Source organism: Ammodytes marinus (assembly GCF_949987685.1).
Source record: "Ammodytes marinus genome assembly, chromosome: 5".
In the NCBI taxonomy this organism is placed as follows: domain Eukaryota; kingdom Metazoa; phylum Chordata; class Actinopteri; order Uranoscopiformes; family Ammodytidae; genus Ammodytes; species Ammodytes marinus.
In genome coordinates, this window is record NC_137234.1 from 10,308,794 (window position 1) to 10,334,282 (window position 25,489).

The window sequence follows — 25,489 nt, forward strand, 5'->3', positions numbered from 1 at the left end:
TATAGTATATTAACTGTCACTTATATGTAGGAACAAGAGAACCACTTAATAATAACGACATTTAGGAGCTGTGTGAGGACACATTTGCTCGGTTACGCATGGTTAGTTAGCACACAAGCTAAGCAGGACAGCCAATGTATCCTTGGCTTGCTAATAATAACAAACGTTAGCATGCACGGGAAGCAGTCACTGCGGGTCTTTGCAAGAGTGAACGTGTCTGAATCAACGGAAAATACACCGTCTCGAGAGGGTAAATAAATACAAGATGCGTATTTATGAGCTCGTAAGGGAACTGTGCTGCTGGCTGTTTTATTATGTACTTATACAGTAGTAAACAGTAGCTAGGTGTTGGCTCAACGTGTTACTGTTAGCTGGCTGTGGTTCAGTTTCTTTACTGACAAGTTTACCTGTCGTTCACTAATTTGCTAGCGGTACGTGGTAAAGGGTGAAGTCTTTTGTAGGTTTCTGTTACTGCCTTAAATCAAGCTTAGTGTTTACTATGGCATTGCAGCCATGAACTGTGTAGCCCAGTCCAGCTCTTTTCCTTGTCAAAGCAAAACAGATACACTGCACTGTTTAACCCCATTTTGTTTCACCCAACCAGGTTAAGGCGGCAGTGCCAGCATGTATCAGAGCCCTGACAACCCCATGAAGCCCAGCTGCCACAACAACAACAACAACAACAACAGCAGCAGCATCACTGAGCTGCTGGGCGCCCTGTGTGACTCCAGCCTGTCTGGGACGTCATGGAAACGCCGTGCCCTGGGTGGCGTCTCCAGAGAGGGTTTCCGCAGAGACCTCAAGAAGTGTGCCTACGGTGCCCTGCTGTCCAAGCTATTTCAAGATAGCACCAAAGGGCCTGCCTCGGGACCCAGCGCCATGGCCAACACGCCACCCAGAAACAAGGTGCTGATGATATGTTTCGACCTGCGGGTGGCCGGGTGTCGAGAGGAAGCAGAGAGGTTGGAGGAGCAGCTGGAGAGGCTGCCGGAGGGAGCGTCCTCCTCGGGCCTGAAGGAAGTAGACGCCGTCCTTGAGCTCATGGTCCATCTAGCTGGTTCCCAACCTCCTCCCCCTACGTCTTTCAGCAGGGACTACATGAGACGAGACAGGCCAGTGCTGCGAAGGCCACAACCCTGGGGCTACCAGAGCGAGGAGCTGCAGAGACTAGAGGCCCGGGCGTGGGCTCTAGTGTGTGCGGAGGAGTGGGGCACACTGGAGAGTTTGTGCGGCATTCCGAGACTGATGGACGCCCCTCCAGGCACGGGACTGCTGGCTCTGAGGACCAAATTGGAGGCGGAAGAAAGGTTCGAGAGGGACACGAGGCTGACGCTGTTTGGAGCGCTGCAGCACACTCGCACAGAAGACATCGACATAAGGCTGGACCTGCCCCCTGTCCCTAGCAATATTGATGTTACTGGGCTGGCTATACGGGTATGAGACTACGACTAGTAACTAAGATAATGCATGTTGAGTTGTTTTGTCATACGGCCAGATGAATCCCAAAATATGGTGGAGGCTGCAATTCTGGAAAACGCTTGTTGTCAGTATCACTTTTGGTCCAAATAATGAGTATCTCCTCACTATCCACCCCCTGTACTGTGTGTGCACTGAAAATAAAGCTAGTGTAAATACACAGCCTCTGTAAACAGAATTCTCCAGAATCGCTGACTCCACCTTTTAATTTTAACATGCCAGTGGTTGATATTTGTTTGATTTACGTATAAACCCCAGTGTTATGCAACATCATCATCGGGCTTAATTGTTGTCCATGCAGGTCCCCTCCAGTTTAGATCAGTCTGAAGATGAGGGCTTCCAGTCGGCTTCCAACTTGACTCCAGACTCTCAGTCAGAGACCAGCCCCATTCCAGACTTCGATGTGTGGGAGGCTCTCCGCACGTTTGAGCCCGGGAGACGCCGCTGCTGGGAGTCTGTTGGCTGGTGAGTGACACCACGTCAGTGGCGCTGTTGAAAAAGTTTGACCATAAGTACCTGAATCTACTGTCCAAAGAAAATGTTACCAAAATATAACGAGCAGCAAATTATTATTTAATGTTTAGGTGTTTTAACGGCCATTATTGAATTTGTAGTAGTATTGAAAAAATACCCATCATAAGTTCCAAGAGTTTAATGCAATGTTTTCAACTTGTTTGTTTTGACGGACCAAAGGCCTGAAACCCAAAGAGATTTATTAAAATGTTATAAACAGAGAAAAGACATGTTTAACAAATGACTTTTTTCTAATACATTATTAAAGTTGTTGGAAAATGGCTGTTGATTAATATGGGATCCAACGCACTAAAGGCAGACAAAAGGAGCGTGTACCAGTACAACCTTAAAAGTTAATAATCTATTCTGTACTTTTCCTATAGATCTGTACTTATAGTAACTTTTCAAAACCTCTCTCCCTCTAACATCAAATTTGTCTGCATTTGTCCTACTAGCCCACCGGGGAAAAGGGAGTCCCTGTATCTGACAGAGGGAGGCAGGGAGGCCTTTGACCAGCTCTATCGTCTGTGGGAGGGGGAGATGAGAGTGGTCAGCACAGGAACCCCCTCTCCTCTCATCCCACTGCCTCTGGACTCACAGGCACAGCTGGTGAAAGACCTCCTCAACGTCTTGATCGGCGTGGCATCCACCACCTTCCCTCTCAACCAGGTACATTTCGTTATTTCTAAAATGCAATAAAAAAAAATGCATTTATTTAGTTTACATTTTTAGTTGGAAGTGTCTGTGTCGGAGAATCAAAGAGCAGAATCAATGGATAATCAGTGTAAGTGTGACGTAAACAAACCGAATCGAATGATAAAAGCATATAAGTTCAAAGGGACGAAAATACCATAAGTGAAACAGTCTAGTCTGTAGCCTAACAAGGTGCATGAAATGATGAGGAAATAGATGAAAATGTTCCCATTAACGCCAGAAGCAAACCCACAGGAGAGCTCGTCTGTTGCTTTATTGTTTCCCATTAAGTTTTTATATTTCCAGAAGATTATAGATATTTACAACATAAACTGAATCCTCTCTTGTTAACTCCCTTAGGTTGTCTCTCCCCACCAGACTTGTATCATTAAAATGCAGACTCATACCACAGGTTGACACAATATCATGGACCACTGTATAATCTAACACAATAGTCCTGCATCAGACACAACATCTAAAAAAATCTTATAATGTTAAATATTTTTGCCAAAAGTGTCAGAGAGGTAAGCTATTAAACTGGAAGGTAATCTTAGTTTGAGGCTGTGTGTGGCTTGTAGTCGTGTTGTGTGCTGCATTGCAAAAATATTTATGTGTTATTTTTTGTCCGCCTCCCAAAAGGATCCTGTCTGGGAACTTTGTATCCAGTTCTCATAAAGCAACCGTGAGAGAGGGCAATATAAGAAACACCTGATTATGTATTGCTGTCAAATATAATAACACCACACAAACCATGCCGACAGAAATCACCATGGAGGTGACTCTCTTGACAGCCTCCAGAAAAAATCCAATATTATAAGCTTTACAAAGATCCCCTCTGCCACAGGACTGTTTTATTGGACGTTATTAGAGTGTTCAGTTATTCTTTTTTTTTTTTTCACCATCTGTACATTCCATATGTTCCTCCCAGAGTGTTCAGTTTGATGTCAGACCTGGCGTGTGCGTGTCTGGAGCTTCTGCAGAAAGTGTGTCCCGTCTCTTGGGAGAGCTGGCTCAGTACGGCACCCACTACCTCAGGCTCAGTCGCTTCTCTCTGCAGAGTGCCGACAAAAGAGGCCTAGTCTTTCAGGTCTGTTTGTGTAATAATCATCATGAATACTGTTGAGACTTCACTTTATTCCCCCCTTTTATTCTGCATGGAACAGTTGTTGTGGTCATTAATTAAATTCAATTTAATTCAAAATGCTTTATTCGACCCTTCGAGGGGAAGTGTGTTTTTAAACACAGAAAGACAAACAATTCATTCACACACTGATAAGAAATACAAATATGAAAATGTTATTATTATTTTTTCACATTAACATATTTGTACTACACTAGAAATAATGGCAGCGGGAACAGGCACATTAAGTCAAACAGTACAGATGCCTTTATCAATGTACAAGTTTATGTGATTTTACATCAGCATTTATAATTAAATCCCCCAAAATGTTTGGTGTTTTTTTTTCAAGGCATTTACAGGCGGTCTGCGCAAGTATCTGCATTACTACAGGGCTTGTGTTCTTTGCACACCACCCATCCTCACCCTGTTGACCATTGGCTTCTTGTTCCGCAAAGTGGGCCGCCAGCTAAGGTGAGGTCATACCCGTTCAGTGTATAGTGTTCATTTTTCACACAGACATGTCCTGACAAGAGAAGACCTTGATCAAATAGCATCAGATCAAAAAGAAAAAGAAAAAAAATCCCTGCTTTCTTTTAATCTTAGGTACCTGTCAGAATTGTGCTGCGTAGACGGGCCTTTGGGTGCAGGCCAGGCTACCTTCCCCGTGGTGAGTCCCTTTCCTTTTATCTGCAAACTGCAATATGTCATCCATCATGGCTGTGTTTAGCCTATCAGATGGGATGTCAGCTCAGTGCCATGTGTCTCTCCCCAGGGTGTTAAACTACTGTCCTACCTGTACAATGAAGCCCAGAATAACTGCAGCAACGAGAACTATCCGGTCCTGCTGTCGCTGCTGAAGAGCAGCTGTGAACCCTATACACGGTCAGTCACTGTGCGCCCCTAATGCAGATATGTGTCCGGGAAAACAAAATAATATTAACCAAGGACATTGCTTTTTACTGTGCTTCACTTAGGTTTGTATCCGACTGGGTGTATAGCGGCGTGTTTCGAGATGTTTATGGAGAATTCATGATCCAGGTCAATGAGGAGTATCTCGGCTTCAGAGGTGTGAGACACACACACACACACACACACACACACACACACACACACACAGGCACATACAGGCAAATACAGATTCCGTCGCATAAACACTTTGGCTTCAGTCAGCAGGTTCTGAAAATGAAAAGCCTGCCTGACAGATTGTAGAGCAGAAAAAAATATATTTCATTACAGCTTTTATTGCCTAGTTGGATTTGTCCTTGTTTCTGTATAAAGGATTTCATGAAGTTATTGGATGATGGTCAGTGGGAAACCAAATCAGCTTACCACAGCTGTGGGGACCAGCAACACTGAATAAGCCACAGGGACAAACACAAATAGATAATGGTCCTCTATTCTTTTCAGTTGCTAAACCATGCTGGCTACAACAAAACATGTAATGGAATCAACTATTCTTTTCTTAATTTTCTTCTCTTGTAATTGACAAATCCACACTGGATATATATATATATATATTATTATAATTTTTTTTGTCCAGTTAATGACTCTGATTTTTAAGGAGTACAAAAGAGTTGTTGACACAGCAGGATGATCCTGGCAGAGCATATGAGATAAACAAAACTTAGGAAAACTTGAAGATATAATTGATTTTAATATTAACTGTTAAATAAAGAGACACAATCATTTGATACAGCTCAAGTGAAAATGTTATAGTGCGGGCTGCAACTAATGATTCTTTTTATTATTAATGAAACCACAGATTCATTTCAGATTAATCCTTTGGTCTGCAAAACAGAAAAAAGAATCTCATCATTAATGTTTAATCCTACTAAAATCTCAGATGACTTTCACATATAGGCCCAAAAAAAAACACTGAATTCTCATATTTATCAGTCTGGAACCATCGATCCTTTTGTCATTTTGTTTTCTTGAAAAGTGACACAATTATCATCACCATAGCTGCTGAGGAATTTTCTAAAATTGTACTACAGTTCTACTTAAAATTATGATTTTTATTTTTTTATGAACAATAAATTGATAAGAAACAAACGATATGGCAGTCAACAGAAAATTAATTAGCAACTATTTTAATAATTGATTAATCATTTCTGTAATTTTTTAAGAAAATCCTTTCCCTGGCCTTTTTTTTTTTTTTTTTTGGGCATTTTTATGCTTTATTGATAGTGCAGAGAGACAGAGGTGAAATGGGGCTCATGCAGAGAGCGACCGCGGGCGGGAATCGAACCCTGGTCTGCTGCTGGGCCCGGCCCGGGGGGGGACGCCCTACCAACTGAGCTAAGGGCGCCCCGGCACCAACTTTTCAAATGCTAGGATATGTTTAAATAATATTTCTCATATCATATTATACTGAGTGCATTTGGGTTTTGGAGTGTTGGGCAACAAAACATTACATTTTATAATGTGACTTTGGGCATATTATAAAAGGCTTTTTCACTATTTTAACCTTTTATTGACAGTGATTAATCAGTCTAATCTGCAGATTACTCAACAATGAAAATATTTAGTTGTAGCTTCATATATTTTTTTCCTTTTACAAGAAAATAATAATCTTGATTTCCAAGTACACACTGTAACTACTTACCGTGGACAGCTTTCGACATAAATACGGTTCAAAAAAAGAATCATTACCTCCTGTCCAAATCTGGTGTGTCATGTAACACCCCATTCAAGGTCAGACTATCACCTCGGCTTTGTCTGGGCTAAGAGGTTCATTTGCTCATCGGCTACACCTCATCAACTCCTGCAGTGAACCTCTGCACTTCCCGCTCCCTGCTCTTTTGGAGGACACACGAATGTCATTGTTCTCCTCGAAGTCTGTCGGCCAGGGAAGCAATCAGAGAGCTAAGCTTTCTTGGCAAGCCGCGGGCTTTCAGCAAAGAGCCCTGGAAGCTCAGTGCATTCGTGTTCTCTTAAGCTTTTTTTTTTTTTTTTTGCTTAGGATCACTGAACTAAACGCTAAATATTTCTAAGAGTTAACTCAAGCAGCCAGAGTTTTGCCAAGCCCCGCAAGTCATACTAATAAGGAAAAGTTTGAGGCCCAATGCAGGCTGAGTACAACTCACAATCACTATTATTGTTTGTACTACAGGTAAGAGTATGTTGTGCTGGTATCTGAGGCATAATGGACAAGTAAAAACTACTTACCAACATGTAGAGCAGCATGTAATAGGTGTCTTTTAATATCTACAGACAAACACTTCTGGGTCCAAGGCTACACTCTGATCTCAAAGGATGTGGAGGACTGTGTGCCTCTCTTCCTGAGGCATATCGCCAATGACGTGTATGTATGTGGAAAGACCATCAACCTCCTCAAGATCTGCTGCCCCCAGGTTGGTTTAGCACATACAGTCATAGCACATTCAGATGGGGGGGGGGGGGGGGGGGGGTTCATGTAGAATGTTGGGTACAAGATACAGATAATGATAACAGAACTAAATTAGCTTACTGCTCAGTAGAAAGCAGTGAATAAACAAGACAGCAATATGGTAATCCTTAAGATTAACCTACACATTCTTTAATCAACTTTTCGTGCTCTTAACAGCCATTCATTGTGCTGTAATGGCTAAAAGATGCAATGATCGTCTCACATTCCACATGCACTCCACATTTATCTGCCGGTCGCAATAATCATTCTACCAATTTGGCAATCAATATGGCCAAAATAATCAATACTGCTACATATGGAGTCACAAGATTTTTGCAAAACATCATCGGTATTGTGATGATTTCTCAGAAGCCAGGGTGATTTCTCCAATTTACTTTAATGTTTTGTCTAATCAACAGTCCAAAACTTACAGCTATTCAGATTCCTACGATGAAATCGCAAATTGTCACACTTGGTAAGCAGGAACAATAAAAATATTTTTTTTTGTTGAATAAAACAAAGACACATACACCCAGTACACAAAAAAAAACAAAAGGAAAACATAGCTTGTAGGTGGAAGGTCAGTATTAAGGGTAAAACGGTCAATACAGAATAAACTCAAATAAAAATACTTACAGCAGCAAAGCACATGAATCAAGAAGTTAAGTATCATCCAACAATGTCAAGAATGGTTTCGGAACAATCAAACATTTGACTTTAAAAATGACTAAAACCATTCATCATGATGCCTATAAACTTTCTGTCAATCAACTTATTGTGCCTATTCTACACGGTATTCTTCCAATATATTTTATTATCTCAGAAATGCCTGAAACTGCCTTTACTTATACTAACTGTATTTTATTTTCTCGCTCCCTCTGTGGCTCTCCTGCGGATTCACTAGCACATATTGTTTTTATGACTTGACCTGCCTGACCTGAGCCGCAGGGCCTGTACTCCTGACTAATTGGCATTCTGTAACTACCGCTGGGGACTGTTATTCTAGACAAACTGCAGGGATGGCCGTGAACAAAATGTGATATATTGAAAAAATTTCAAAGGAAGTGCTGCTAATTTGCAAACAAACAGCTACCCGGCCGGTTTGATGTTGCTAGACATTTAGTATATTTTAGAAATGAATACATTGTGGCTGAAGTTTTGAATAAAATGCCCAATGCACTACTGGTTTACTATATGGGAACTTTGTGGTCCGTCATATAAAAATGCATGATGTTTCCAAAATAGAGAGAGACTGAAGGATTAACAAATAAAACATTTTGATTAGTGCTGACTCTGTTAACTGTGTGTCCACAGCACTACATCTGCTGGTCGGAGCTGCCAGTGCCTCGCATTTCTGTCACCTTCTCTCTCCCGGAGGTGGAGGAGATAGAGAGGGACTGCGCTGTGTACCGAGGACGCCTGGAGAGGGTTGCTAAGCACAGCGCCAACAGCAGGGAGGCCCAAGTACTGAGACGCATGCATATTGTGCTCCATGCAATAGCTTCTTTACTTTGATGTATTTTTACACATTTTCGTGTCAATCAACATGGTGCATTGGCTTAATAAGGAGACTAGTGTGTCTGTAATGGATTTTTCAAAAAACATTGGAAACCTTCGAGTTGTAACACAAGCCTGCAGAAGGACAAGTCATTACATACGTTTTGTCCCCTAACACAGAAAGAGTTTTTTTTTTTTTTCTCACATTACATGATCCATGATGGTGACAGTGCCCCTCGAGTAGTGCGAGTTTCATCATTAAAATGATGCAGCTGAAGTCTGGGGCCTGCACGCTGCTTGATTTAGTGTAACAACCTGGTTCGCTTGGCCTACATCGTGTGTGTGTTGATGGCTGTGCTGACTGGCAGAGGTGGGGGGGAGGAGGGCGGGTTGAGCTACAGGGCAGGCGGATAGATCTTTGTTAATGATGATTTCTTGTCTGTCTATTGCAAGGCCCAGCGAGCGGAGCAGGCACGCCAGGAGCTGATCAATCAGGTCAGGGAGTCGGCAGCCAAAACCCTGGAGAGCATCCGTGGTTAGTGTTACACTTATTTACAATTACACACCCACACAGTGCGAGCATAATTTTATGTAGTGCTTGATATGTATGAACACCCACCCCCCTATCCGCACGTCTTGCCGAGTTTACTTTTAACAAATGGCTCAGCTCTGAGTATATCTCGCTTGTTGACTCTTGACAGCAAGAGTGTCTTTCTGCTCCCTTCATTTCTCTGAGGAGAAGCGGCAGACATGCACAGGGGCAGTAGCAGTGAGGAATGCTTTGTACGGCTGCCACTATTATGGGCTGCAAAATCTAATCATCCCTTGCACAGTTCAGCAAACTCCTCACATATTTTATTACTTCGAAAACGTGTGTGGCAAAGTTGTGGAGGAGCGGTGCAAAAGCCGGGCCTGATGCTCTATGTGTGTCTCTTGGCATATACATATTGTGTGTGTGTCTGTGTGTATGAGAGAGGCAGATGGTTGATGTTATTTAGTGTGTGTGTGTGTGTTAGTTATGCATGAGAGATGGAGATATTATGTACTTTTCTATGCAGGGTGGTAAGCAGCCCACTGTTATCTCTCGACTCCTGTAGGGCGGCAGGTGTCACAACGTCTGGCTGAGGAGGCCAGGAAGAGGGAGCGTTTTGAGGAGCTGAAACAGCACTTGGAGCAGGAACAAGAGGTGTGTGTGTGTGTGTGTGTGTGTGTGTGTGTGTGTGTGTGTGTGTGTGTGTGTGTGTGTGTGTGTGTGTGTGTGTGTGTGTGTGTGTGTGTGTGTGTGTGTGTGTGTGTGTGTGTGTGTGTGTGTGTGTGTGTGTGTGTGTGTGTGTGTGTGTGTGTGTGTGTGTGTGTGTGTGTGTGTGTAATGTAAAGTGACTGAGAATGTGCTGTGTGAATAAGAGTAACACATTTGAACGTGCTTCTGCATGTGTTCACAAGATCAATGTGAGAGAAAGTAACTTTGGTGTGAACATGTGTCTGCAAGAGAGTAGGAGAATATGTGGGAGGGTGACCAAAACAAAACATGGCGAGTCTCTTATTTGGTACGTTTTGGTTGTAATCAAATGTTAAATCCTGCAATTATTGTGTGTAGAGTCGTTTTTTTTCTCATTACCAGCTCCTGGGGGAAATATCTGGCTTTTTAGATGCTAAATGGTCCACTATGTTAACCAGTCACTTGCTTTGTCTGCCAGCTTGTTGCTGCTGAGCAGGAAGTGTTAGGTGTATTTTTTAAGTTTTTTGCGACGGACGACACTGAGCCTGCACTCACTTTAAAGCTCTATACAAGCCAAGTGGAACTGCAGATTCAGCTGATAATGCTTTGCGTTAGTCACTACTGGAGATTTTTCACATTGTACAATACAATTTGATACATAGTATACAAATATCAATTGCAGCCTCTTTCAAATGTATCTACACATCGTCCGATCAGAAAAAGGTATAGTGGGGAGACAATTACTATATAAAGCTGGATTAAAACACCTCAGCCACTGATTTTAATGCCTATTTTAAAAAGCTGAAGGCATGATGTATATGTATTTGTTTGTGTTTGGCACCAGTGGCAAAGTTCAGCCACAAATACGATGGAGGGGGATGACTTCAGCTTTGCCAGAGAGGTGAGGGACAGGGAGAAAAGACTACAAGCCCTGGAGGAACAGCTGGAGCAGAGAGCCAGGTCTGACTGTTGTTACACTTGCTACTAGCGATGATAATGTTTTATTCATGATTGATTCATCTCTGTGAAGATTTGGTTTCATCTATAGCTTTACTGACAGTGTGCAAACATGAGGGGACATCAGTTTCGATCTTTGAGTGATTCTCTTTCTATGTGTCTCTGTCTGGACAAATTCCATGCAGTCAGGATAACAGCATGACGCCACAGCGGGAGGGCCTATAATGCTTGCACAGCACAAGTGGATTTCCATGAGTTGGCTCAAAGTTGTTAGTTAGTTCGTTGTTAGAGGTCAATCAAAGGTGGCTTCCTTTACCATTCCTGGCTTGCATTTTATATTTTTTAAAGTTTCAGTATTTAAATAGCTTATCATTTTGGATGATGTTTGAAAATAGTCCATTGATTCTTGAAGATAAGGCCTTCATTGAGAAAAAGTATTTAAAACTATTACCATTTTTCACATATTTTTGAAATTTTTCTCAACATATGATGAATTGATTAATCAACAACGATTCAGAATAATCGATAATACAAATAATTGTTAGTTGCAGCTTTATGTGACATTAACCCTTTCCTAAAGATGGCATTACTGCAAGCCTCTCTAAAATAACTCCCTCCACTCAAGTATTTACTTGCAACTTGTCTCTAACAACAACACCTCAAACTGCAGGAAGGAGCTGATTGCTCAGTACAGCCACCTGTCAGAGGAAGCAGCTCGCAGAGAGAGGCGGGCCTTGTGGCGGGTCCAGCGAATGAGGCTTGACGAAGCGCGGGCTCAGTTCTTTATGGGTGACACGTTGCAGACTCAGGTTTGTATTAATAAATCATGATTTGAAATGCACACTGAGGAAAAGGGAAAGATGATTGAAGAGATTGTTATTATTTAGGGAAGATATATAATAACCAAAGCTCCCATGACATCTTTCCAGGCAATCCTCGAGAAATATCCTTTAGGCCAGGAGAGACCTCCCATGGAAATACTGCCATCTGTTCCTCCGGCACAACAGACTGCTCCACAACCAACGGCGGTACGACAACACACTGTTTTTTTGACATCATTCCCGGTTTTCTTTCCACTTCATACAGCTCTTCAGAATGTGTGTGCTGTAGAAGTGCTCATAAATATCTTTCTCTCAACAGGAATCTCAAGCGGAGAGTCAAGAATCTGACACTAAATCACCACCACCTGACACATCTCCAACCACAATCACTGCAGACCCTGCCCTCATCGCTGATTACATTGACATCAATGATTTCCTCCCTAAATCACCAAATCCTGACAGTCAGCAGGTGGACACGGCCCTACAGGATATCGGCTCTGATCTACTTGAAGCGTGTCCCACAGCACAACTAGTAGACTATGACTTCAGTGCCCCCTTTAGTCCACTGGAGGGTATCACTGGCCAAGCCTTGGTCCAGCCCCGGCCACGATGGGGACCTGCAGTCCAGCCTGACTTGACCCAAAGCCACCCTTCTTTTTCTCACATCCCTATTGGGGAGAACATGTCTCAAGTGCAGGAGGGTCTCCACATAGCCAGCGCCTTTGGACATGCCTCCGAATCCAGCTTTCAGCCAGGCAATTTCAACTTAGAAGATCCCCAAAATATATCTAAACCAAGCGTTTATGGACATCCCTCTCAAGCTACAGTGCAGCTCGGAGATGGGAGCGGTCCAATGACAGACAAGAAGCAGGCGGAAGTCGCGTCTACGATGGAACTAAAGACTGAAACGGGGAATTTGGAAAGCATAGCAGAGGGAAATGAAGACGGGGGTACAATAGATGATGTTTTTACTGCCCCTTCCACCACACATGAGCAAGAAGGTATGGATCGTGGTCATCTCAAAGTATTGACAAGTCTTTCTGATTCGGATGGCATTATACCACCTGATGCAAGTACTCAAGACCACGGCTTAGATGCTGGAGATAAAGCTGAATCCAGTCCAATCCTTAAAGCTGTAGAGCTGGTTTTGGATGCCGTTGGCCCAAATCCCTTACCTAGCAGCCATGGACATTCCTCTGACGCTCACATAAAGGTTGGGCAATTTATATCTGAGGAAACTGCTCATCTTCCAACCCCCAACATCCACGGTCATGCCTCAGATTCACACATCAAGACTGGAGAACTTGTATCGGAAGTTGAAGCTCCTCCACCTTCCTTCTGTGTTCACGGCCACTCCTCCGATGCTCATATTAAAGTTGGGGAAAACGTTTGGGAATCTGTCGCTTCTTTTCCTACACAGAACGTTCACGGTCACGCCTCGGACGCCCACATCAAAGTGGGCGAGCATGTTTCGGACGTTGACGCCCCTCTGCCCTCGCCCAGTGTTCATGGACACAGTTCAGATTCACACTTTGGAGTTGGGGAAAATGTCTCGAATATCGCCACGCCACTCTTCGCACACGGCATCCACGGTCACTCCTCTGATGCCAATATAAAAGTCGGGGAGTACGTGTCGAACATACCTGAAGCGAAACATCTTTTGGGCGAACACGGGCACGCCTCAGACTGCACCCTTCAAGTAGGTTGTGTGGTATCTGGAACCGAGCCCTCGTTGTCCGCTCTACCAGGAAGCTCTTACGGTCACTCCTCAGATTCTGCCATGGCCCTTGGATGTGTGGTCTCAGGTGACGAACCCAAACATGCTCCTCTACCTGGAAGCTCTTACGGACACGCCTCAGACTCAGCCATGGCTACTGGGTGTGTGATTTCAGGAGAGGAACCCAAGCATTCTCCCCTACCTGGCAGCACCCACGGTCATTCTTCAGACTCCACTTTAGGCATAGGCTGTGTCGTGTCCAAAGAGGAACCTCTTCTATCGTCGCTACCAGGCAGCACCTTCGGACACTCCTCTGATTCCACGCTGCAGGTGGGTTGCGTTGTATCAGGGACAGTCCAACAGGCCTCTGCACTACCAGGCAGCGCTTACGGCCACTCATCAGATTCTTCACTTGGAGGCGGGTGCTTGGTGAAGGGCATGGGAATTCAACAGAAGGCAGACGACAATGAAGATGGTAAAGGTAATCAATAATATTAAGGGATACAAATTTAAAAGGGACACTTAGCAAGATAGTAGTGTTGAGAATTATGAGCAGATGTGGTTAAAGTTATGTATATTATTAATTTGAATGAAATTATATAATATTAGAAAAATATGTATTCATTATTAATTGAATTAGTTCAACTAATTAAATGAATTAACTTAATACCTACGGAGCACCACCGTGGAATCAGGGAACAATAAACAAACTAAAACAGTCTCTATATAAAAAAGGGTAAATTTACCTTAAAATTGTCAATGTTGATTACAATGTACATTAAATATATATGTATACAACACATTGCACACTACTAGACACACGTTCCGTAATTACTAAGTAGGCCCATCCTGTACCGGCCCAACAGTATTTTGTGATTTTCAGATTTGTGACATTATTATTTTTTTACTTCAATTTTGTTGTTTGTTTGCTTCCTTATAATACCCTTTTCTAACCTGTCTTTACTCTAGTATTTTCACACAAAGCGTAGTCTAATATAATTTGCATGCACATTGATAACTGTTCTTCTACCTTTTTTGGAGTTTGTGTCAACTGACTCTGACTTAAACAAATTGAGTTGTCACTGCTACAAACTGTTCTACCTATGTTAAAGTAATGGTTCTCCATCTCTCTTCAGGTTCTAGGTTGGACTGCCACGGAGAGCAGCTGGCAGAGGGTATGGAGTCCTGGGCAGCCGGCTTGGGTTTGTCCCCTGGAGAAAAGTCTGAGCAGGAATACCTCTCGGCTCTGTCTGCTCACTACCAGGTGGAACACTACGAAGACTGCTACAACCTAATGGGTTAGTCGAAAATCTATGACTGCTCCAAAGGAACAATTAATCTTCATAATTAATGTGGGCAATGTCATGTTCAAGACATGAAAATTGTTTGTGAACATGCTAAGGGGAATCTTGTCGGTAAGGCATTGTTTCTGGCTAGTTCACTGTATATTCTCCCTGATAATCTGCAAAATAACTTAATGAGAAATTAAACACATCTTGAAAGGCAGCACAAACAGTGTAAAATTGCAGAGAAAGATATACGATACACCTTACAGCTTGGCGGCGCTTACTTCATGTGAATAAAAAATATGTTCGCTGACGTTTCCAGAGGCCGTTAAATATTGACTCCCCCGGCAGTCACTGAGTTTGCATGAAAAGCCGGTGATATTTCATAAGGGTATTAAGTCTGGTTTATGTCTGTGTGGGATGCATCATGGCTCGTTGAAGTAATATGCCATCCTTTCACTCTGCTTGTGTAGTTCAGTCATGCTATTACTCATGCCAGCTTCCAGGGACTCCATGAAATCAATCAGTACCTACTCAGCCAAATGCATTTGCCACACCACTGATCATAGATAAATATACATATAGAGGTCGGACAGAATAACTGGAACAACTTACAATATAGAGCTTTTTAATGAAATCACTTTTCAGTTAAAACTACCCCATGTGAAGCTTTTTGAATGTTGTTGATTTTATTTATTTAAGGTTTTATCAGAGGTCATTTGAACAATAATTTGCGACTTACAATTATTGTTTTATTTTCAGTCAATAGGGGATTACTTTCTCAATTAGTTGTTTAGCATTTTTTTTTTCACAACATTTTTGAAAATAGTAAAAAGCCCTAGATTGCAAATGTCTTTTCTTTGGGTCCGACAACCAGTAGAAAACCTATACATTTTCAATTCAATATCATAGATGGACAAAGAACAACAGAGAATATCAATATTTAATAATGTGGGAATTCATGTTTGGCAGTTTTACTCACAGGATTAATCAACTATGAAAATATTTGGTGATTCATTTTCTGTTGATCGACTTGTTGTTGCAGCTCTGCTTAGTTTAATCATTTCACAAATGGTTCAAACATTTATTTTGCGCCGTCATCCATTCTGGCAAAAATATTTCTAGGACCTTTTTCAGTTCTGTGTCTTCTTCATTCCACTCCACCTGCTACTTTTTCTTTGCCCTATTTAAGATGATGTGTTTTTTGTGCAGTAGTCAGGTGATATTTATTCAGCATTGTGCCTGTCATCTCCCCCTCCCACAGCTTCGTCACCCGAGTGTCAGCTGCTGAAGCAGGTAACTCGGGGCCCCTGGGGGCTTCCTATGGACCCCACACTCCGCAGAGCCACAGACACCACCTCTGTCCAACTCAGCGAGATGGTCTCCCTGCCAGTTCTGATAAAACACTCTGTCACTACCCCCCTCATCACACAGTGAGTGTCTGTCTGAAAGCAAAGCTGCGGGAGGGAAGGGGGATGCTTTGCGTTAGAGAGAAGCCTTGAAAAACATCACATTAGTAAGCACAAAACCAGTGATTGTTTATATGTATGATCAAGCATCTGTGAAAGACATCTAATTATTTAACCTATAAAACGAATGCTATGTTCAAAAGAAATGCCTGTCTGAGGTTTTCAGTGCTCTTGTAATTCCTCTGCTACTTCAGGGCACTTAAACAGTAGCGGAGTGCACATTCTGCACTAGAGGACTAATTAAAAAAAATTCTTATTACTTTCCATCTTCGTAGGAACCTGTTAGTCTTCACCTACAATTATTTTGCACTCTATGCAGTTAAGCCTATTGTGTGGGAAGACAAATGGCTTTCTTATCCCTTTCTGCACGCAGAGGGTGTGCTGTATATTTAGAGTTGGAATTCATAGATCTACGTTTTTATTAACACATTCATCCCATGCTGGGATGACACAGTGGAGTTTGACAGAGATTTCCAACTGCATGTTATTTCCACTCTGATGAGTTTTCAGTTAAATAGAATGTTCGCTAAATCCTCACTTTTCTATAAATTGCTTCGGAATATTGAAGTTATGGGGCGGAGGAGGTCATCCAAAAAGTGCAGAAAACGCTAGGAAATATAAATTTTTTTTAATAGATGATATCTATCATTGTCACAACCTGTAAACAATATGAAAGTCAACATCATTTTGCAGCCCTTATTTTTGTATTGAAAAGTTTTTCTCTCTTTATCTTGGTCATCCTCCCCTCCATCCTCAGTGTATCTTTGGTGAACAAAGCAGTGGTGGACTACTTCTTTGTGGAGCTGGGGGTGGAGAGACACTTTGAGGCACTGCGCCACTTCCTGCTGATGGAGGATGGCGAGTTCGCACAGTCCCTCAGCGACCTGATCTTTGAAAAGGTGAAGCTCGTAAAGAGGTGTTGCTGTCATCTCTATGCACATTTAGAATAGGGTGATTTCACACACACCTATTTTATGTTTTTTTTTAATAGTCCACACTGCATTTGGTTTTATCTGTTTATCTGAGAGCCTGCATGGGTAACCTCATAAACCCATTGATTGTGGCATAAAGTACACACTGAATTATACACTTAAGAACAGTCACACACCAAAACTTGAGGACACAGGTTCTGTGGAAGTAGTTACACTCTTGTGTGAGGGTTTATATTTTTCCCTGTTAAATGTAATATAGTATCCTAGAGCCTGTGTGTATTGCGGTTATATAATACATAGCTGCTCAAAAAGCATTGCTGAAACGGAGCATTCTGAAAGCCGCTCTGATCAATATTGTTGTATATGAATAATGAATTAAATACTGCGTGTAATGCTAAATGAGTAGCTTGTCGTGACACACCTCACAGGATAGGAGATTATAGCCCGACTCTGCAGTTCCTCTTCAACCTTAATGGAGTTTTTCACTGCTTCAAGCTCATTGTTTAGGTTTACGGCCTGCAACTTTATAGCTTTGGTTCACTCCCCCCGGCTCTTAGCAGCCTCATTTCAGCAGCAGCAGGCGGCTGTTTGAAACCCACGAAAAAAAATCTCTTAAAAGGTAAAAACCAACTCTACGCTACCTGTTCAACACACAGACAAAGTAAAAGACTAGCTGGTAAGAGAAGCATTTAGATGGTGATGTACCATTTAGCTGCTAAGCAGCCAGATTTTTTGGTGGAGAAGATGGCGCTAAAAGTCACATGGACACAAACAGACGCCAGGTTAAAGCAGTACCATTTTGGGGCCACTTAGGGGCAACCGAAAAACAAGTTGTGAACACATCATACACATCGATATCTGTTTGAAGTTGATATGTTGAATTTTCTTTTTTACATATTGTGAAGTTACAGCGCAACATTCATTTGAAGTCATGTGTCTGTCCACCTGATGAATGTAAGTCTAGTATTCACTTTTTTTTAGCTCTGTTGTTGGTCTCAACCAACTTCTGAGGTTAATATCTGGCTCTTTAGCTGCTAATTGCTTCACTTTGTTTACCAGCTAGTTGCTAACTGTTGCCATCTGATGCTCAGCAGCCAGTGTACGGTGGGATTTTAGAGCTATTTTCACTGAATACAGCTACTTGTGGCTGAAAGCTGTGCGACTTAATTAAGACCGTAAAGTTACAAACCTGACAGCTAAACAATGAGCTGAAACTCTTTATAAACAACTCCCTGAAGCCTTTGGGGCGCAGATGATACAGATAAATAATTCTTGGTGGTTTCATCACTACTGCATGAGAAACCATTTTTCACATTGTCTTTACCTTTTTGATTTTTAACAATGGTATTATAAAAAAATATCTTGGAGACATTTTAGTATGGTATACTTGCTGTCTGTGGCAGTGACTCATCGTGTGCATGCAGTCTGGGCACAGATTCCTAGCCCACTTCTGTCAAAAACCTGAGCTTCCTGGCGTGAAATAACAAGCTGGGTTGCTGTTCTACACAACCATTTGTGTACGATTGTGTCTCTGGAGGCCCATCAGACAGAAGGTATTTGTTGCAGCCAAACTCTACACCAACCGATTCCACTGATAAGCACCTTCATCTGGAAAGTGAGCTAATCATTGCAATCAGCTACCCGTCGTGTTTGTTTGGAATTGAAAACCTTGATAGCACGTTTGAAAAACAACAGGTGTAGAGATAGGGGTATTTATTTGTATTTGATCGTTGTGTATTTATTTAACCCCCGTGTCTTCTCCCCCCCGCCTAGATGGGCAGTGGCCAGACTCCCGGTGAGCTGCTGACTCCCCTGGTCCTAAACTCCATCCTCAGTAAGGCCCTGCAGTACAGCTTGCACGGGGACACGCCCTTAGCCATCAACTTCACCTTCGCCCTGCGCTTCCTCCCGGAGACCTTCCACCCACACGCCCCGGATTCTCTCAACTGTCTGGAGCTGCGCTACAAGGTGAGGCAGTGTGCTTTAAAGGTGCAGTCAGTGGTTCTGGAGAAAGCTTGTTTTCAAAATAAATTTTTCGTCAAAATCTGTGAATGTAGGCGCTGAAAAAAACTCTGGTGTTAATACACAGCCTATGCTCTGTAAACAAAGGGTAAACTAAGGAGGCCCATCTTAGCTATCAAGATACAAGTTTATAGAGCCTAGGCTGTGTATTACCACTGGATTATTTTTCGACTAACACAGAACGGACGGACCGCGGATCGTGAGGAGATATTAACTTATTTAACAAAGTGATTTTGATAACAAGTTTTCTCTAAAACAACTTACTCTATCTTTAAGGTAGTGAGTAACTGTGTGTGTGTGTGTGTGTGTGTGTGTGTGTGTGTGTGTGTGTGTGTGTGTGTGTGTGTGTGTGTGTGTGTGTGTGTGTGTGTGTGTGTGTGTGTGTGTGTGTGTGTGTGTGTGTGTGTGTGTGTGTGTGTGTGTGTGTGTGTGTGTGTGTGTGTGTGTGTGTGTGTGTGTGTGTGTGTGTGTGTGCTCGTCTCGGCGTGAGTGGCAGCTTAAATATGACGACTTGTCATGTTCTGACAAACAGCTCTGAGCTTATCACAACCTTAAATGGTTGAACCTGGTGGATTGATGTCTTTTAAGGATGACACGCACAGTAACTAATGCTGAACATGTCCTCTCCTGCTGAATCTCTCCATATTGTACCTTTTTCCTGAATCTCCCTCCTTCTCCTTATAGCTCGCAGTTGCTTTGTGTATTTTTGCCCGACTCTCTCCCTCTCTCTCCCCAGTATATCTCTTCCTCTTCCACATCCGCCTCCCCGTCTCTCACCACTTCGTCTTCCCTTCACACCTACTTTATCAACTTCTTTGCGATCGCACCTCTCTCCTCCCCTCATCTGTCACTCTCTCTCTTTTTAACCGTTTTTCCTCCTGCTCTGCTTTCCGTTTGCGTTCTTTTTCGTCTTTCACACTCAACACATTGTCACACCTTGACACAACTTCCACCTGTCCCACTCTGCTGTGCGTGTGTTTGACTCTTTGTCTTCCCTCTCGTGTCCTCTCCCCAGGTGGACTGGCCGTTGAACATAATCATCACGGACAGCTGCATGAACAAGTACAACCGTCTGTTCTCCTTCCTGCTGCAGCTCAAACACATGGTGTGGAGCCTCCGCGAGGTCTGGTTCCACCTCAAGAGAACGGGTAGGGGCTAAAAGCATTGTTTTTCTATTTGCTATTTGATATTGAGATCACACTTATTTAACACAATAATTACATTAGGCTTTAGAAACATCATGTATTCAGTCAATTAAGAAAATATATATTGGAAAAGCTGTATTTTTTTTTTAACGGTGGATTTCCTTGAATTTAAATATAGTTCAACTGTAAACTAAAAACATGACCTTGCTCAAAGGCTTGACCTGACTTGAAAACATCATCTTCTAAAAGTCGATTATCTTCATAATTGGTGTAGGTTGAAATTGTATTTGCAATTCAAATTCACCTTAAATGTGGTGACAGCGAAGGAGCAAGCTTTTACAAGGCGCAGCTCAGACTCCACCTCCGACAGGGAATAGTTAGGATTCCTCCTGTTGTGCTTCAACTGTTAATAAAATATTCATAGAGGGGGAATGCTGAGATCCCTTTGTTTTATTCATACAAAGCTCAAATCTCCTAGCAGTGGGATTTTTGTAAAACAGCGGGCTCCACTTTAGTCAGATAGTATTGATCAGTAAGAGCCTGCGCTCAGAATACATGAATGGATATCCTGAAGGGTAAAAAACAGTGTTAAGGTATTAGAGGGGGGCAGACTTCAGCGATTATAACATTAATATTGCTGATCACTCAGGAGAATGTGGATAATTCACTTAACCAAGGTCTGTCTTCAACTCTAACATCAATTGTTTTCATTATTGATTCATGTGTATTGATTTTTGCCTAAATTAAAAATGGAGATGAATTCGATAGATCCCAGAGCCCAAAGTGACCTCAAATATCTGGAAATTGATTTTAAAGTGAAATGATGACAGAAAGTCATTACCCGAGAAAAAAGTTTGTCCCATTGAGTATTACCCTTTGGTACAAAGAGGTGTTTAACACTTTCCCCCCATGAAAGATTGCCTGCTGTCATAAAGGGTAAGGATGAGCTGTTTTTAAAGGTCTGCTCACCTTTCCTGGATTATTTACCAGCAGACCTGAAAAACTCACTTCTAAAGGGAATACACTTCTCTGGAGTGGAAGCCACGTCTCATGACCTCTACATGATATGGCTCTCACAACTGGTTACTCACAGTTTACACACAGTGGGCTGGAAATATTTAAGCATTGTTATGGTGAACTGTTAATTATTAGAATATGTATTATGATATTTTTTTGCACACTTGCTTTTCGTAATTATATCATTTATATTAACGCTGCTTTTCGTAATTATATCATGTATTTTACACCTTTTCATTGTAAGACTATCTAGATATATTGTTTGTATTTGCATTGTCTGAACTCAATGAAAAGTACTCATTTTCAATCCTGGCAGCACTGACTCCTGTCCCCCTCTGTCTCCCTCAGCGCTGGTGAAAGGTGCCGGTCGCTCGCTGCAGTTCCATCAGCTGCAGCTCTACAGACACGAGATGCAGCATTTTGTCAAGGTCATCCAGGGATACATCGCCAACCAGATCCTGCAAGTGTCCTGGAGCGAGTTCACCGCCAAACTGGCCACTGCCAGCGACCTGGACGCCATCCACCGCATACATGCAGACTACCTCAACAGAGCCATCTTCAGGTGAGAGCTGGAACTGCACATGTGCACAGTGCATTATTTAAAGGTCATTGAAGATATTCTTAACTTAAAAAGGACCTATGATGCTTTTTGACTTTTATGACCTATAAACGTTGTTATGATGATTCATAGTCATGCTTAACCATACTAAATTATCAAATAATGACTTACATGCATTTCGACGTATTCCCTGCTGACCGTCTGGGGTGTCTGTGCAGAGCACTAAACACTATTCTAGCCAGTCGAGAAGTCACGTCTTCAAAGCGGTCTACCCTTTGTAACTTTGTGACGTCGCATGTAACTTTGTGAAGTCACCACGCGGATGTTCCATGTATGGTAATGCTGTCACTTCCCTGTTCGCGTCTGCCTCGCGTCTGCCTCGCGCCCTTATAGGTCCATGCTCGCGCTTCCCGCCACTGAAAGTGTTCCGGAAGGAAGGTAACCAATCACAACGGAGTGGGGTTTGCAGGAGGAGGGGGGGGTAGCGGAGATGGCCGATGCACAGGCAGAGGGAGCGGAGATTGCCGAAGCACACACACTCAAGTGTTGACAGGACGTGCTGGATCGTCAAAATAAGAGAAAGAGCTTCCCGAAAATCTACATAGTTTTTTGTGATGTGATTCGTGTCAGGTTGCTCTATAGCAGTGTAAAACAAGAAATTAAGACCAGAAAAGTAGTATAATAGGTCCTCTTTAAATGAATTGCTTTGAAAAAACAAAATGCTGTCGTCTCCCCCCTTGAATCCAATACATTTGAATTGTTGGTCCCATCTCTCAGGTATTCAGTATTATCTGCTTGTAGCCTGTGCAATTCATGTGAGAGAAGGCGCGTGTAACCTTGTAAATTCAAAGATTTTATTCATAAAGTACACGAACCTAAGAAACGCTGAATACTCTTAACACTACAGAGTTGGCTTAAAAATGCATGTGCCACAGTTAAAAAGCAGTGGTTCTCTCCAGGAGGTCACTCCATAACTATTTGCATAATTTAGTATTATGCTTCTATATGAGCCCTTGGCCCCTCTTGGTGTTGCTGCCTGAATCAAATCTTTTCAGCTTTGACATGCTCCAAATTGATACAGATTTGAAGGTTTTCTGAAATTGGTCTGGGGGCACCATCCAATAGCAGTGATACTTGCCTCATTAATCTGCTTTTACTGTCATTATAAAACGTATTGTTGCCGCTATCAGTTACATTTCTGAACCATAGCTATCACTGGCCCTATAGTATTACCATACTAAAATATATATTTCAATGTAGAAATGCACAAAATGTCCACTGACCTTTCAAATACGGAAGGATTTAAAACTACAATTTGTTAAAGGGGTTGTGAATGTATATGTCGATATGTAAATGCATTTAAACCCACAGGAATTTAGGCTGTGATAAAATGGCGAAATATTGTGAAAGAGTTCAATAATTCCTTGAGGCTCTGCACAGGCACGGCAAGTTAATGTGGAACACTCCGCACCCATGATTCCATATAAAAATTAATCCAACCACCCCGTTACAAATTAATTAAAATTCCAGCTGGATCGGAGACTAACTTTTGAACCCCGTTGAATGATTTAAGCTCATTAGGAGAGCTCGTCAAGTATCAACACTCAACACTCTTCTGTGTATAATTTCAGCGCGTCTGAAAAAAGTAATTCCAAAGTTCCTTGTTCAAGTTTCCTAAATTGTTGCACTGTGGCCCTCCCCAGGGGTTTGCTGACGGAGAAGGCGGCTCCGGTCATGAACATCATCCACAGCATCTTCAGCCTCATCCTCAAGTTCCGGGCGCAGCTGATCGCACAGCCCTGGGACAGCCAGCAGGGGGAGGCGGTGCACCCCAGCTTCATTGCCATGCAGCAGTCGTACAACACCTTCAAGTATTACTCTCATTTCCTCTTCAAAGGTAAGCACCGACTACTGTTTCAGAATTTGGAATTAATGGAAATGTTCCCTCTTTATTTGCATCCACCCACATTTCAGTTCTGGTAGAAAGGAGAAGCTCCCATCCCGTTATGTTTTTATTGCGTAGTTTGATGATGACAATGACTCATTTGTTGCTGAGTTTAATGATTATTAAAGCAAAGGATGTTCTAAAAGACATTCCAAAAGAGGGGGCAGGTAACCACGTAGAATATTCCACCCAAGTTCCTTGCATATCATCCACTTATATTTCTATAGCACTATCATTTTACCAAGGTATAAGTTGTTTAAAGGTGATGATCAGTGATTTTCAAGGAACGCTTCTTGTCAAAATCACTTTGTCATAATCAGCTAATATCTCCACTATCCACTACCTGTCTCTGTTGTGTGTGAACACAGGATTTCTTTCTTGCATGCATACACATTACAGACAGGTATCGTATCATGAGGAGATATTCACTGATCTTGACAAACTGATTTGGACAACAAGCATTCTCCAGAATACTGACACCACCTTTAAGTACATAATTCCTCCTTGATGTTTCCACAGGTAGTTTAGCAATTAAACCATTACAGTGAGACAGTGAAACAAAGAGGGAATTTTGTTCTAAGAATAATTTTGGAATATTTTTCTTACTCGCACTGCTCATATTAGCTTCAGCTGGACTTTGTAAATGAACAAAAAGGAAATAATAAAACTGTATTCATAAGTATTACTTTAAATCTCCTTTTTTTGTTTCAGTGGTGACCAAGCTGGTGAACAGAGGATACCAGCCTCACCTCGAGGATTTCCTCCTCCGCATCAACTTCAACAACTATTACAAAGACTCCTGAGCTGTTTACTGTTGTGAATGTTGTACATAAACTATGTGTGAGTACTTGACATATTACAGGTAATTCATTATATACTCACTATCCAGTGCACAGTTGTGTACCAAGAGTGTTTACATTTTAAGAATCCCTTATAGATAAGATGAGACATTGTCAGATGTATAATACATTCACTTCTTCTGGCCTTCATTTCACGGTCCAAGATATATTTAAAAACCCACGAGTACTATAAAACAGGGCATGGATTGGACTTTCAAACCAGTATGGGCAATCAGTGTGCCGGATCTCAGCTACATGTCTGTGTGCTATCTTAATGACTTTGCTTCTAAAATTGTATGCAGCCAAAGTTTCTACCCATGCCTGCTGTAATGACTCCTATGTTCCATGTGTGCCTCCAGCTGTGTAGATTTTAAGTGCATATAAATTAAATTGTCAATTATTTGTAAATACAGAAACCAAATGCTTTGTTTAATAAATGCTCAACATTTCTGTTCATCTGGGTTATGTTGTGAACTTTTCTAAAAAAAAAAAAAAAAAGCCCTGTGGGTAGTGTATTCTGTCGACTTCAGCCATTTTCTGAAAGGGAGAGGGAAGAAAATGCAGTCCTTGCCAAATTACTGAAAAGTATTTCAGTAATATGGCACTGTGAGTATTAAGGTGCATTACTGACCAAGCAAAAAATATATCAAGAGTCAGACCAATATGCAGCACAGTTGTTATAAGTGTGATGAGCTGCAGCAGGCCATGTACAGAAAGAGGATTTGGTTCTTTGAATTGTAAAGTTGGAAAACCTTTTCGCACCAACTGAGCCGTCAATCAGGAGGACACAGGCACCAGCTCGAGCAGCCAGGTTACCAATCGAAGTGGAAGAAAATCCCGGACTTTTGTTCAATGATGCAATAAGCATGTTTGT

The 25,489-nt window shown here is 42.1% G+C and overlaps 1 protein-coding gene across 1 annotated transcript; it reads left to right on the top strand.

The window, feature by feature from the left end:
* Positions 1-25,005, top strand: tubgcp6 (tubulin gamma complex component 6). The gene is made up of 25 exons (XM_080027517.1): positions 1-250; positions 605-1,434; positions 1,778-1,941; positions 2,445-2,658; positions 3,611-3,769; positions 4,152-4,273; positions 4,406-4,469; positions 4,575-4,684; positions 4,777-4,868; positions 7,016-7,155; positions 8,505-8,654; positions 9,141-9,222; positions 9,785-9,873; positions 10,751-10,866; positions 11,534-11,672; positions 11,793-11,891; positions 12,004-13,882; positions 14,538-14,699; positions 15,952-16,120; positions 16,914-17,055; positions 18,862-19,056; positions 20,126-20,258; positions 21,621-21,834; positions 23,535-23,728; positions 24,488-25,005. Exons 2-25 carry the CDS (start codon positions 625-627, stop codon positions 24,577-24,579), a joined length of 5,730 nt encoding a protein of 1,909 aa, XP_079883643.1. The 5' UTR covers positions 1-250; positions 605-624; the 3' UTR covers positions 24,580-25,005.
* Positions 25,006-25,489: the final 484 nt, after the last annotated feature.